The 14915-nt window shown below is 34.9% G+C and overlaps 1 protein-coding gene across 1 annotated transcript; it reads right to left on the bottom strand.

The window, feature by feature from the left end:
* Positions 1-5170: 5170 nt before the first annotated feature.
* On the bottom strand, positions 5171-14736 carry LOC137933801 (heme A synthase COX15). Its single transcript, XM_068777859.1, has 7 exons — positions 14354-14736; positions 12572-12704; positions 8793-8925; positions 7784-7970; positions 6632-6893; positions 6060-6328; positions 5171-5340 (listed from the first exon to the last, which is right to left on the bottom strand). The coding sequence occupies exons 1-7, from the start codon at positions 14504-14506 to the stop codon at positions 5200-5202; spliced, it is 1278 nt and encodes a 425-aa protein (XP_068633960.1). The 5' UTR covers positions 14507-14736; the 3' UTR covers positions 5171-5199.
* Positions 14737-14915: the final 179 nt, after the last annotated feature.

The raw sequence follows: 14915 nt of genomic DNA, 5'->3' as shown, positions 1-14915 counted from the left end.
GACTTCGTTGATATATAAATTTTAAACAATATTTCGCAGACTAATTCAATAATCATTTCAGGATATTTTTGAAGCAAAAATTTCACATTTATTCACTTTTGTACCTCCTAAAAATGGCCGAAGAGTGCGTTGTGGTATAATAAAAGCAAAATTAAGTTCCCCTTGCTTAAACTTAAAGTTACGGAGGCTCCAAACGCCATGATCTGTAAAAAGCCTTCAAGAAACTCAGACGAGTCCTTAAACAATATATTTAATACATTAGCAAAGCATTTTATAGGTTTTTTTAACAAGTTTTCATTTAATAAAACTATTTTCTTAAAGTTTTTCATGATATTTCAGAAACATTACATAAGAATGTATTGTGAAAATATAAACAGTTTTTCAGTATCTTATGTTATTCACAAAAGTGTTTTCTATACTAAGTTAACGTTTCAACTTAAGATAAATATGCATGTTGCTAATGTACTTTGAAAATTTTGTCACGATTACACTTATTTACAAATCAACATTTATGTTAAATTAAATTATTCATCTCCGCTGCAAACATATGAAACATGTAAAAGTATAAACTATATGTTGAATTCATATTTACTTGTAAACATATACATGGATATTATGATGAAAATTCTAAGGTGTTAGTTCGATGTAAACTACTGGATATGTTATAATGTAAATTATTAACTAATATACACTTTTGATGTTATTTTTCTTATGTAATCTTCGGGCCTAGACGAAGCTCTATATACAGGGTGTTCCATAAATCAACTGATTAAATTATCTATATCACATGATTTTTTTTCTCAAATTTTGTCATTAAGAATATCGCTAATTTTACTTTTTAATTTTTTTTTTCACTTATATTACCACGAATAAGCCTTACGTCGACAATAATTCATATTGATTTTTAATGCAAATTTCACTCTAACGAAGTGCTAATTTTTTTTTTAGTTAGACTTGTCGTTGATATATGGGACACCTGTATATATTTACATATATTAACTGTGAAGATATTCTAAGCATATTTCATATACCGAGTGAAAATTGTCGTAATTTATTTAATTGTAAACATGTGTCCGTTTTCATCTCACAATAAACGATTATTTTATATTTGCTACGGTCTAATATACAGTACCCGGCGATATATATTGCTCATCGACCTTTGAAAAGAGACAATCGGCTAATTTCGGCTTCGTAGAGCGTTATCTCTGTCCCACGAAATACGAGAGACAAAACGTCACATAGTGTGCGACAGAGACAGCGCTCTACAAAGCCGAAGCTAGCCGATTGTCTCTTTCCAAAGGTCGATGTGCAATTTTTATCGCCGGGTACAGTAATGTATGTAATATATTATATGTCATATTAACGTAGATTAAAATTATATGTATTATATATTATATGCTAATCTAAAATATGTATGAGGCTTTGTTTCAACAGATGTGTTTATTTGCCGCCTCACGTTACCATATATGAAAATGAGAGTTACAAATAATTATAGTAACACGTGGAAGTACACTTGCGTGCAGTTGAAGAGCTTACTCCCGCGCAAGTCTCACCGTTTCAATGCTCGATAGTGTAATGTATAGAGAACTTCGACAATAAAGAAAATCAGTGAATTCGTTCCCTGTACGTTTCACACGCCATATCGTATTCATAATTAGGTGTTGTACATCTCATGCGTTGTAAGATAAGATATATACCACTCATATATTAACTATAGAATATTTATCTGATTAGATCTCAAATTAATCGTCGGACATACTCCAAAAATGATTGGTTTTATTTATTTTAAAAATGCATTAAGGAATTATTTAATGGTGCTAGAATAATTTCATTAGCCTATCGAGCCTTATTCCTAATGCCCAAATACACTAAAAAATAATCCAAATTTTCTTTGTAAACTATAAAAAAATCCTATTTAGATCAATTAGTGACCATAAGAAACGTTCTGAGCCTAATTTACACCAAGAAAAATCATATAAACTCTATGTTGGGCATATGTCCACTAGGTGGACAAAAACAACCTTATTAAAGTCATTAGAAGCTAGATTTAGATAGCTTCCAACTGGATTTTACTTGAGGTTTGTGACAGAGTTCGATAAAAAATTTAATATATTCAAACATACCTATTTAATATACTTTAGAAATGGTTATTAAAGTACGAATAAAATAATCATACTTTTTTAATTGATGTTTACATTTAATATAGAAAGTGTAAATGTTTACACTCTATATTCGCGATTTGTATACATTGTATATTTGGGCGTTGGGGATTTTGGCTCGATATTTACATTAAAACCTTCACTGCTAACTAATACGGGTAAAGTCCAAAACTGTAAACATTTCCTAACACTGGCTTTTACTGAGTATATACATTTTAATTTCTGGCATTTGTGGAAGCATAATCACCTTATAATTTACTGAACCAATGGAATTTTATAAAATAATATATGATAACAATATAGCGTTTTTTTTTATTTAATTCATTTGCATAGTAATATATAAAAGGTTTAGATGTTCGAAGATCGGCTAAGAAATTATGGAGGTGGCTTCAGTTACAAAATCAAGGATTCTTTTCGATACAAAAATGTATCTTTTAATAGCGAAATCTAAAAAGCTTTAAGAGATATATATGAATGAATGTATTGCTTATTTGGCAACAGTTTTAAATATTTTACAACTATTTTCAATCGCACCTATATAAGTGTTCATATTAAAATATGGTACATTTTTTTTTATTCTCTCGACAGGTCAATTATGTCTTATAGTATATATTATCATTGTGTTATTTAGTATTTCTGAATGTTGTGATTTTTGCGTAGATTTTACCATTTTTTACAAATAATATGTTCATTATTTTAAAGCTTTTATACTAATAATCAATCATCATGTTTACTAGAAAACCTGATGTATAATTAAAATGTTATAATTTTACACAGAAATTTTGATTCCATAAGAAAAGCAAGGAAAAAAATAATCTACATGTTTTGTGCGCAAAAAATTGATTTGAATAATTTGAGAGTAATGAAAAATGATTTAAGGTTATTATTTAACATTGATACTTCAGATATAACATTGATACTTCATGTATAATATTGATACTTCATTTATAATATTGATTGATACTTCATATATATGACATTGATACTCGAAATGTAGAATTTATGACCATTAATAATTATATCAAAAATATGTAATCTTTTAATAACAACCAACAAAAAAGTGACGTAAATTAAATCGCATGTATTAGGGATGCAAATGAATTAAAACAGTTATTTCAACACCAAATAAATAAACAACATAACTGTACCTTTGTCGCTACATTTTAAATATATTATAGCTTATTATTCAAATGTATATTAATAATTATATATGTTATTACATTGGTTAATTTTTTTTTTGAAAGGCAAGCCAAAAGCTCGTGTTTCGGCCTCATATGTAGACTGTACTCTATGGAACTGTCAAGTGTATTCTCTCGGGCGTGTGCCCGACATATAAACTTGTATATAAACGATATTTTTTTGAGTGTGTAAGCAATATTAGCATTTTAAAAATTTTCAAATAAAATCACTTTGTGAATAACTTATCTGGTTCTTTTATTTTTTAATCTTGTACACGTATTTTAGATTTCAAGGGAAATGGTGATACTATGTAAGAAAAGGACCAATATTTAGCCACTTCCGCACATGCAGTGGTAGTCATGCAATAAAATGCATATGCGGCAAACAATGCGAATCACACAACCGCCACCGCCAAATTACTCGACACGTGTTTCATCCCTCCACGGGGCATCTTCAGGAGTTATGTTACACCGATTAGTGAAAACAAAGTGTTTATCAGCGGGCTGGCGGGCGGTGCATTTTATTGCACGACTACCACTGCATGTGCGGAAGTGGCTAAATATTGGTCCTTTTCTTACTTGGGATGGACTTCCGCGAGGTAACACCTGATTCTATTAAACTATGTCTTGAAACTTTATGTTGGAGGCGTTCCCCAGGGATCCTAACTAGGAAAGTTTGTTATATAACCTTTTTTTGTTTAAATACTCTTTTCCCCATCTTCCACCTTCTTTCTCTCACTCTTTCCAATTTCTCTCTTTATTCCCTCATTCATCCTTCATATTTTCTATCATTCAACATACAGCCACATTACACATTCCCGCACTTCATTACACGTGTTTGTATATCCCAATAACTTCACCCACCACCCTGCAACAAAACCGCAAGTGTGACGGCTCTCCTAAAAGGAAAGTGATATTGCCTCAAACAATCCTTCGACACATTTCCACTTTGCACGCCACTCTAAACACTCCATATACGGGATAGCAAGTAATAGCGTGGTCCACGGTCAGGTCTTTTATATCAACTTGGAGGTCCCCAAGTGAGTGTAGGTCCAAAAATTGAGCGCCTTCATAAATATTGGTCTCATTTCTTATTTGTATCGATGCATTGTGTTCAGAGTCTAGATATAATATATCCCAGCACGTAATTGATTTCTTTGACAATTTATTGTCAATAAATTCGATTTTTTCAATTTTTCTTTTATTTCAAATTAAACATTTTTCACAAAATTACGTGTCAGAAAGAACTTTATTACGTTGAATCTTTTTTGTTTTATGACCCCAATATTTTGGGACCACTAGTTCACTTCTGTAGATATGTGGTGTGTACATGATTTTTACACTTTTGATTTTCATTTCATTTTCTTCTTTCGTGCTTTATATTTACTTTAATTTTTATATATCTGTCACTGTTTATATTGTTTGCATTTCGTTCAGACTTCCTCTTACATCCCTCTCCTGCATTTCCAGGACATCACCGATTTAACTATCACATTACTTTGTTATCACAAACTTTGTTATTAGTTCACAACTTGCATCTGTACCTTGTTTTTATTTTGAATTTTTGAAATAAACTCCTATTTAATTCACACATATTATTTAATTTTTTATTTATGAATCACAGTATTGAAGTCTTACCCCATCTAACCCACTAAGGAAGTGATGTTACTTGCCTTAATCCATTCCATGGACTCCACTCCACACCATTCCAGTGAAACAGTAGCATCCTGAACCAAGGCTTTCCAGTAAACCCTCGAAAGAAAAATATCACGTGGACAGTAGTATAAGCAAGGTAAAAAAATACATTTTAAATTCTTTCAGACATATATTTTGTTTATTGAAGGTAGTTGTGGAAATGCAGTCTATTTGGGTATATATTTGAGAAGTTTGATCTCGTGGGTAAGCCAGATGGCCAAGGTCAGCAGTACCAGCGAGCCGGACTGGTGACTGGCGGCGAGCGGCGTCGGCACGTAGTGCAGAAGGGTCGCGATACCCAGCCCCACCTGTGGGATCACATACCCATGCTTAATCATGAAACCCGTCTTTATTGAACACTTGATCTTCACGACAGACAAAATACATTTTAAATGACTTATTTCTTTATATATACACAGTACGATTCCTTTTACACATATAGCTATATATAGCTTCAAACTGGTGATTATATCTGATACTTATTAATTATGTTACAATAATTAATATTTTTGTTATATACAATGGCCTGTCCTGAATGATCACTTTATACAGTTTGATTCGAAGTAGGTGTAAAATTTGTTACAGGTGTAAAAAAATCTTTTACGCCTGTAACAAAACATCCTGTATGCTTTTTCATACATATAATAAAGAGTAATTGAAGAGAGCTATCTGATAATCAGGTACCTATGCTTAAAAGGAGATTCTAGCGACAAGTTTAATTTTTGTTATTATTATTAAAATTAAAACGAAAAATACCTAACAAAGGAGACATACAAAACTTGACATTCGATCGAAAACCATTAAATAATGTCGTCCGTTTTCGATTTTCAAAAAAAAAAACAGTTTTAAGCGACCTGGTCATCTTCCAACGGCCTTTAAAAGATCATCTAACAGCTTATCGGTTCGCGGTGTCCACTCAACTTGTATAAGTAAGCTACTGGGTTCCTCCCACTGGTGGGAGGGTAAAGTGGGGACCTTATCAGTTTAACCACAGATCATCTACGACATCTTCTAAAAAATAACCAACCTGCATCCAAGCCATAGCTCCCACCGCATTGGCGACTCTTCTTGCAGCTGGTGAAAGCGGTTTACCCCTGGACAGTAACCACAGCGTGGTCGCTGCCAGCAGCGTACCAGTTCCCAGGATCCGATGGTCAAATTGCACGGTGGTGGGGTTCTCCGTGAAGTTCCTCAACGTGGGACTGAATGCAAGAATGTCTTCGGGTATCCAGCTCTCGCCCATTTTTGGGAACGAATTGTAGACCAAGCCAGCGTCTAGGCCCGCTACGAATGCGCCTGAAATTACAAGAGGCGCTTGGAATTGCTATACAGTGTTTTGGATTTTGCCCATGAAACCATGATGGTGCAATCATGTAATGTAATCAAAGCGTGCCGCGTATTGATCAAAGCGTGCCGCGTATTGATCAAAGCGTGCCGCGTATTGATCAAAACGTGCCATGTACTGATCAAAGTGTGCCACGTACTGATCAAAAGCGTGCCGCGTATGCAATAACAGTTGTGCACTAGAAATATTGCTTTTACTTTGACACACTATCACCAGATTGTTATTTAGTCATCATATAAAATTATAGAACTCACCTGATACAGCAGTGACGAACGCCATCGCCTTAACAGTGTGCGCGAACGCTGTCACGCTCTTTAACTCCTTGATCCTTTGGAAGGTGGCGGACACTGGGAAGGGACGGAGCACCCTTAGCGCGCCGGCCACCAGCCCCGAGTACAAGATGAACGCCAGGCTAAGATGTGCCGCAAGCCTGTACTGCGACACCCTGGGCACATCCGAGGGTCCTTGGAAACGGTCTTCTAGACCAGACTTCACCATATACCAGCCCATTAGACCCTGAACAAGAAAGCTAAAAGTATATTACATATTCTCCTCCTTCGTGCGCTTTTGTCAGTGGTCTTGGTCATGGCCTGGCCTGCTTCCCCCGCTGTTGTTGGCGAAGTGGGGGCATTCATTTACTGACTTATCAGCGACAGTTTTAATGATGTTTGTCCATCTTCTTAGAGAGCATCCTATAGATCGACCTTCCACTATACCTTGTACCACCAAACGTACCATTAAGTCTCCATTATTGGTGACAAGTCCAAACAACTTGATTCGTATTTGCACAGTTGACGATAATCTCTCTTTTATGATAAATTCTTTGAGGATCGAAACGATAGTTCGGTGCGATATTATATATACAAGAGGATATTACGATATTATATATACAGTGGACGTATATTGGCTGACATAGATGACCCAATAAAAATATGTAAAAGAATATTTAGCACAAAAAGAAATTATAAATAAAAGTTGGAAAGTTAATGCAGCGGTGATACAGAAGGCAGTCTTATCGCTAGAAGGAATCTCTACTTGATACGTTTTGGAAGGAGATGATAGACATGAAGTAAAAGGTTGTTTTTGGGGTACATCACATATAGATATTTTCTCTCTCTCTCAATTAAGTAAAGAGAGCTGAGGGCCTAATTGGGTAGGTTACATTAGAGGAGGACCTCCGCCGTGGGAGGCCCAGATTCCTCTCATAGTCGTAGATGCGGCGGCCCCTTCAAAGGTACGAAGACGACCACCGAGGGTAAGAATGTAGTCGGTAAAAATTCTCATAACCCTGTCCTTCCCCCAGAGGAAAGCGTATCTTATCTTCATCTAGAAGATTTCTCCTGGATCCAAAAAAAGCAGGTGGAACACCAGCAGAGTATGATTGATGGTAAGAGTGTTGCGCTCACCTGTGCAGCGACCAGAGCACAGTATACTCCCACGCGCACCTTCATCCCCCTGTCCAGGTAGCCCTTGGCCCAGAAGAACGCAGCCGGGAGGAATACCACCGCACCAATAGCTCGGCCCCAGCTCCGGTGGGCATACTCCATCCACCATATCCACTTGAACTCCGACAGGGTTATGTGCTGGTTTTTACTGGTAAGACAGTTTATGTAATGTAGGTACCATTAACAAATATACACTCGTTTATAAGTGATAACTTTTAACTTAAATAAGAAAAGGACCAATATTTAGCCACTTCCGCACATGCAGTGGTAGTCGTGCAACAAAGTGCACCGCCGCTGCCCGCTGATAAATGCGTATGCGGCAACCAATGCGAATCACACAACTGCCGCTGCCAAATCACTTATCATGTGTTTCACCCCTCCACGGGGCATCTTCAGGAGTTATATTACATCGATTAGTCACTCTGTATTTGGCACTAATCGGTGGCTTGCGGGCGGTGCACTTTGTTGCACGACTACCACTGCATGTGTGGAAGTTGCTAAACATTGGTCCTTTTCTTACTAGGAAGGACTTCCGCAAGGTAGTCCCTTATTCCATTAAATTTTTAACTCAAAGTTCATATATCATAAAAACCAACGCAATTTACTTTCATCACCATTATCCACTGATGGACAGAGGCTTCCTCTATAAATTTTTAATAAGACCAGTTGGAAGCGGCCAGTATCCAGTGTTGTTTGACTTTAACGAAGTCATTAGACCAACTTGTGAGAACTTGACTTATGATCGGAGGTTCGTGGTCAATTTTCCTTCACCATCCATTTCCATGACCTCAGTCTTACGTCATGACTGGAGAAGGATGTAACGGATTATCTTTTGGTTAATCTCTTCTATTTTGAAAATTTTATACAATTCAAACAGTATCGAAACGTGTTCAGGAACTTCCATCACCATTTACTCTCTAACTAGATCACAAAACAATCACTGTAACATTATAAATAGAGTTCCACTAACTATTTGTACTCTGGATACTGTTTATACTTCTCAAACTCCTGCTGCCACTCTTCCTCACTGGTGGGCAACTTCTCCCCCAGCAGCCTCCACGTCACCATGGACAAACCTGACTCTGTCAGACGTGTGACACCCCCTGTATATAAAATATACTGCCATCTTATTAGACGATAGACCAGTGATAGGGGATTGAGAGATTTGTAGAGCGTTATCTCTGTCCCACACTATCTATGTGACGTTTTGTCAGTCGTGCGACAGAGATAACGCTCTAGGAAGCCGAAATTAGCCGATTGTCTCTTTCCTAAGGTCGATGTGCAATATTTATCGCCGAGTATTGTACGATCGTATGTCGCGGGTTCGATTCCTGCAATACAATCTTTTTTAATTCACGACAATGCAAACGAACAATTTTCCAGATGGGCAGCAGCATTCTCTACATAACCATTTTTTTTTTAGTTGGCCCCCGCTATTGGGGGCCTATCGTACCCCTATCTAGTGTGGGATAGGGACTTTATGGGCAAATTTATTTATTCACATTATTATTTATTATTTACATTCTCTCCTTTCATACTTTACATATTCTTTCAGTCTATTCTTTCATGCCACAATTCTGCTGTCTTTCCCTTTTGCTCTGTATTACCTTTCTTTCATCCTCTTTTCATTTTACATTTTCTTAGTTTCTATTTTTATTGTATATCACATTTTTATCTATTCTATATCACAGTTTTATATTATTTTATTTTTATCTTGTCTTGTTAGTTTTATTTGTTGTCAATGCCTAACTTTTATATCTTTCTATTGCATATTGTGTGATTCTTTTGCAATATGAGAGGAATTCTTTCTTGGTATCCTTTCCGCTTATCAGGGAGGCTATTGACTCCTCCCTGATTTTAACGCCAGACCGACACTCGAATTCGAGCCGGAGTCCCCCGAATGCGGGACACTGGGCCACAAGGTGGATCACTGTCTGGTCCACGCCCGGTTCACAGAAGCACGAGGGGTCTTCCTTGAGCTTGAACCTGTGGAGGTACTCAGAGAACCCCCCGTGCCCCGTGAAGAGCTGGGTCGAGACCGCGTCCACCTCGATACTACATAACCATTATTGACGGTGGCATTTAGGCTTCACCTGGTTTAAGATGGTAGAGCATAACCTAGAACCTTATAAAGTAAGTATGATCGAGGACTACCGTAAGGGTCTCTGCTTGGTCCATTCCAATACTTATAATTCTAAATTTGGGAATTCCCCTGGTAATTAGACACATAGGCAGACGCTCTACGGAGTCACTGAGCAGAAGCTGCCGACTTCAGCTTGGGCTATCACTTGCGTTAGGCGCTCACATTCGAGTGTGCTACAGAGATCACTCAGCCCAATGTCTACATTAATTATATATTTATTATTACATATTTGTTTGTGTTGTCATTCATATAATTAATTTGTGTATGCCAAGAAATAACGAAGATTGATTCACTAGTATCAAAAATAAGCTTCCTCATATTGTCATTCTATAAACCTTTTTAATATATTATATTTCATACGCATTGCCAGATAAAAAAATCAAAAAATATTTGCTCCCTTAGGGTTACTACACTGAAAATAACTTTACTAAACATTAAGCTTTTTCAAAATATATTAATTATCTGTAATTGAATTATTATTTTTTATTGATTGTAACATTAAATAAAATAGAGTCTAGGTAGACTAATCTTGAAATTAATATGAGATTTAATCAATTACATTTTTAATTAAAAAAAAGTCTAAAATTTATGTAAAAATATTATCAAGCAAATAAATTTTATTCATTAAATCATTGCAATTTTATTTTCGAGGATATACAGGAAGGTGATAAGATAAGCTCATTTGCTGTCAATAAATATATGGTAAAACCATATAAAAATCTATGGTTTCAAAATGAGATTTTTTACCTTATCTTCTATATTTAATAATTTTTGCATTTAAAACAACAAAAAAAACCCTACATTAATTGACAGTAAATTGGCTTAAAATTTACTAAAAGATTTAATATTTATAACTAATCTTCCTCTATGTGGGTTAAAGAAAGTAACTAGACCAGATAAAATTCAATTTAAAACATTTATTATTCTCACAATAATTATTATTATAAATTTTAATTAATAACTTAAATATATAACTTAATTTTAATTATCTATCTTCAAATGTTATTTTTTAAATCACAAATATTTTCAGGTACACTATTAATTATATTAAAAAAATATACGGTTTATATATACGTCATGTCGTCGTGGCGACTTCGTTATTAATGTCGATTCTACCGCGCGGTGCCGCTTTTATACGTTTACGAACAACTAGCGCCAACAGATGTTGACGCCGACCGTTACTAGTTCCTACATACAAAATAACAATTTCATTGTACTAATGAATAGATAACTATATTAAGAAGTTACATATGTTGGAGACTCATCACTACTCCAGCTGTACGACATTCACAGCTAGACATAAGTCTCCCCCTTACACTTCCAATAAGACCATATGATGCATGTACATGGCAAGGTACTTTCAGTGACCTTGTAAAAATAATAAATATTGTATTATATTTTTTATCTTATACAGCATGAATAATATTACAAACATTTAAATAATGGTTAAGTATAAACAAAGTCAGATTTAATTTGAGACTGTTGGTAACAGATGGTATGCAAAGAATATATATTAATAGACAATATTGCGGATGCCTACTGCAAAGCATAGGCCTTACCCAAAGACATTGATGGAGGAATATACTATAATCACCACACTTGACAGGTGATCGCAGTGTGGTATTATGGTATGCAGAGAAAGTTCCAACCTATACTCTGGAAACTCATTTGTAAGTGGTAGCAAACATATATAAATAATACCCAGGGTAGGACTGTGTCCAGGAAATCAAACCATGCAACCGGCGATCTCAAGTCTCAGATCTCTACCGCTAGGCAGCAAATAAAAATTATATAATTAACTATTTAATAAAAGAGGCTTTTGGAACTTTACGGTCTCCAGGGAAGGTAAATCCATAATATGTTAGGAAACCTATGAATTAAACAAACAAAGATTGTAAATCTTGTTGACCTTGGTTCAGCCAGATGTTAATAAGATCAATAGTGTAATTGTGGACCCAATTACATCAAGTGTGCAAGTGCATTGTGTATTGTGTGTAATATTTAGTTTTCATAAATACTCCTCTAGATGCAGGTGTATAAAATTACTGCAATAAGTAAAAACACATTGTCAGTCATTTGTTTGCAGACTGTAGACATCATAGCATAGTTGAAAATTAAAATATCTTCATAGAACAAATGGGTGTTTCTTTTTGAACCCTAACACACTAGAACAGAAACAATGGCATACAATTAAACATTACAAGTTATATTTCTACCCTACAATAATGAAATTTCATTAATGAGATGATAAAATACTCTTTGCTTTTTACCACCCACACTGCTGCCCAAGTGGCAGTAGATTTCACGGGTTTGAAGTGGCAGGTGAAGAGTGCCTAGTTTAAAACCTCCTTTAAAGTAATGAAGAACGAGGACTTCACAGCCTATGGTTGAAATGGCATCTGATTTCAGAATCAAATTATTGATTTTTCTTTATTTATATAAGTTAATAATAACTATAAAATTTTTATTTTTGAAAATGTTTCACTAAAAATAAGTTCACAGGTTATATCGGTTCAATTCTTATTTACTCCCATTTGTGGTTCTGACAATAACATTGATAACGTAATAAACACAATAAAGCAGAATCATATAACCAGCCACCATACCTAAGACCACAGCAGTGAAAACCATTCCGCTGCATCCCAGCAGCCAGTACCCAACCGCCTTTGATGTCTTTGGCTTTGGACTGCTCGCGCAGAACCTTGCAACGATTCCATTTGACTTAATGACTTCGCTTATCTGGAATTTATATTTTTAAGGTTACTGTGATGTTGTTTTTCTCAGGCTGTATAAAATGCAAGCCACTAGCCTTCAATGTAAGAAAAGGACCAATATTTAGCCAATTCTGCACATGCAGTGGTAATCATGCAATAAAGTGCACCGCCCACCAGCCCGCTGATAAATGTGTATGCGGCAAACAATGCGAATCACACAACCGCCTCTGCCAAACCGATTAGAGCCACCCTAAGTCACTCTGTGTTTGGCACTAATCGGTGCAACATAACTCCTGAAGATGCCCAGTGGAGCAGTGAAACACGTGTTGAGTAATTTGATTTGAGAAATTGAAGATGGACTTCCGCGAGGTAACACCTAATTCCATTAAATACTAGACTCCAATGTGTAAACATTGTTATAAGTAAGTGGATATAACATGCTACATTTTCCAGACAACAGTGTACACTTCAGTTAATTTTTTTAACAATTACTAGTCCGTCTTTGACCACCAACTCTCTTTTAGGAATGCGACCATATCAAAGACCAAGCACAGAGATTCAGTAAGTACCTGTTCACTTTGACCTTGAAGAGACCTAGGCTAGCTATATTTCCCAGGAAATAAGGAAGCCAGCTTGTTCCATATTTAGGCTGTGCTGATCAGAAACAGATTCAAAACACTTAGTACATAACTTCATTCAACTGGCACTATTAAACTTAATGCACATCCAAAATGACAGTGAAACCAGTGCTGATAAACAGTTATGAATATATATATATAGTACATATGTCAAAATTCCATTCTTTTTATTTTCATTGTCTTTGTTATAACTATCTTCAACTCTTTATCTCTGAAATGGCTGGACAGAATTTTGAAGAAACTTGTACTGGCAGGTAACTGAAGTAATAAGGAGTAACAGGCTTTTATTTTAGAAAAAAACTTTTCTAAATTTCGCTTTTTCCTAAATTTCATGATTATTTCTGTAAGATTGTTAAAGGCACTAAATGTTGGCCACTTTTGTTCTTATCGGAAACCCATGGGAAAAAACTATGTACAGTAGACAGCAGTGGATGTCTTATGGCTTGTAATAATTAAGAACAATTTGAAACATAATTAAAATTAAATTGGGAATTTGAAAGTAACATTTAACACTGTTAAACAAAGATATACAAACTAATTGATTGCAGTTATTAAGAATATGGCTTAGTATATTGTAATCTCTATACCCGTTAAAATGACACAAAGCATAAGCAATGATCGGAAGGATGAGGATCTAAAGATTAATACTTGCATTTCTTAAGGATTACATATTTTAATCTATAAATAAGAGTACTATGAATTAGAAAATCAGTTGATATTACTACATTTTTCTATAATTAATTATGAACTGGACCTTTCAAACAAACTATAAAATAACATTGACAACCCTGTTCATGTTCTAAGTTTAAATTTAAACTTCTATTCAGCCAGTATGGCATATCAGAATATGCAACCTCAATAGACAAAAAAAATGTTAGTAACCATAGAAGATCTTTATTTTAACAATGAATTCTGTAATATGGTTAAAAAATATACATATTAAACAGTTATAATAATGTATATTTTGATCAGAAACTATGAATATCTACTAAATGTGATGTTTACAAGTATTTTTTTTTTACAAAATATAAGTTACCTTATAGCTCCGTGCATTTTGCAAACCCACTCGACCACACCGCGCGGGTACCGCAAACTGCCTCGCAAACAATCTCGGCCCCAAATTGTGTATTTTACTTTGTATCGCGCGAACTGGCAGAGAGCATCGACATAAAAGCGCGACACCCAACATTGTATAACTTTGAACTTAATGCAATTCTTATAAAAATTCTGACATGTATCAACTTATCATCCAATTTGAAGTATCGATCGATGTTTACTCTATTACCTAACTTTGTTTAATACTTTCATATAACGATAAAACTATTTAATCGTAAGATAACCAACATTCATTGTATAACCTTAATGCTATCAACTAAAGATAATACAACTGCAGCGTTTATTTAAAAAGTCACGATTTTAAACTATTTTCTGTAGTAAACTTTTCATTTATTCAATTCACTTTATTAAAATTTTAAATACTATTATTTTGAACTAGTCAAAAATAAATGTCAGTATATTGTCACACTCGGTGTTGCTATGCGCAAAGTTTAATTAGGTTAGTAACTCTGACAATTCAAGTAAAAAATTATTATAAATGA

The sequence above is a fragment of the Battus philenor genome, unplaced genomic scaffold (assembly GCF_028537555.1).
Source record: "Battus philenor isolate CCGP_79_NKW_IND1 unplaced genomic scaffold, ilBatPhil1.0.hap1 SCAF_14, whole genome shotgun sequence".
Lineage (NCBI taxonomy): Eukaryota > Metazoa > Arthropoda > Insecta > Lepidoptera > Papilionidae > Battus > Battus philenor.
The sequence above is the reverse complement of the archived record's forward strand: the minus strand, read 5'-3'. Positions and strand labels throughout refer to the sequence as shown.

Excerpts from the sequence above, each read along its gene's own strand:
- LOC137933801 (XM_068777859.1), bottom strand. The coding sequence starts at position 14,506 with ATGTTGGGTGTCGCGCTTTTATGTCGATGCTCTCTGCCAGTTCGCGCG. Across the intron at positions 7,971-8,792 it reads CAGTATCCAGAGTACAAATA|TAAAAACCAGCACATAACCC; the intron begins GTTAGTGGAACT and ends CTGTCTTACCAG. Across the intron at positions 5,341-6,059 it reads GAGCTATGGCTTGGATGCAG|GTGGGGCTGGGTATCGCGAC; the intron begins GTTGGTTATTTT and ends GTGATCCCACAG.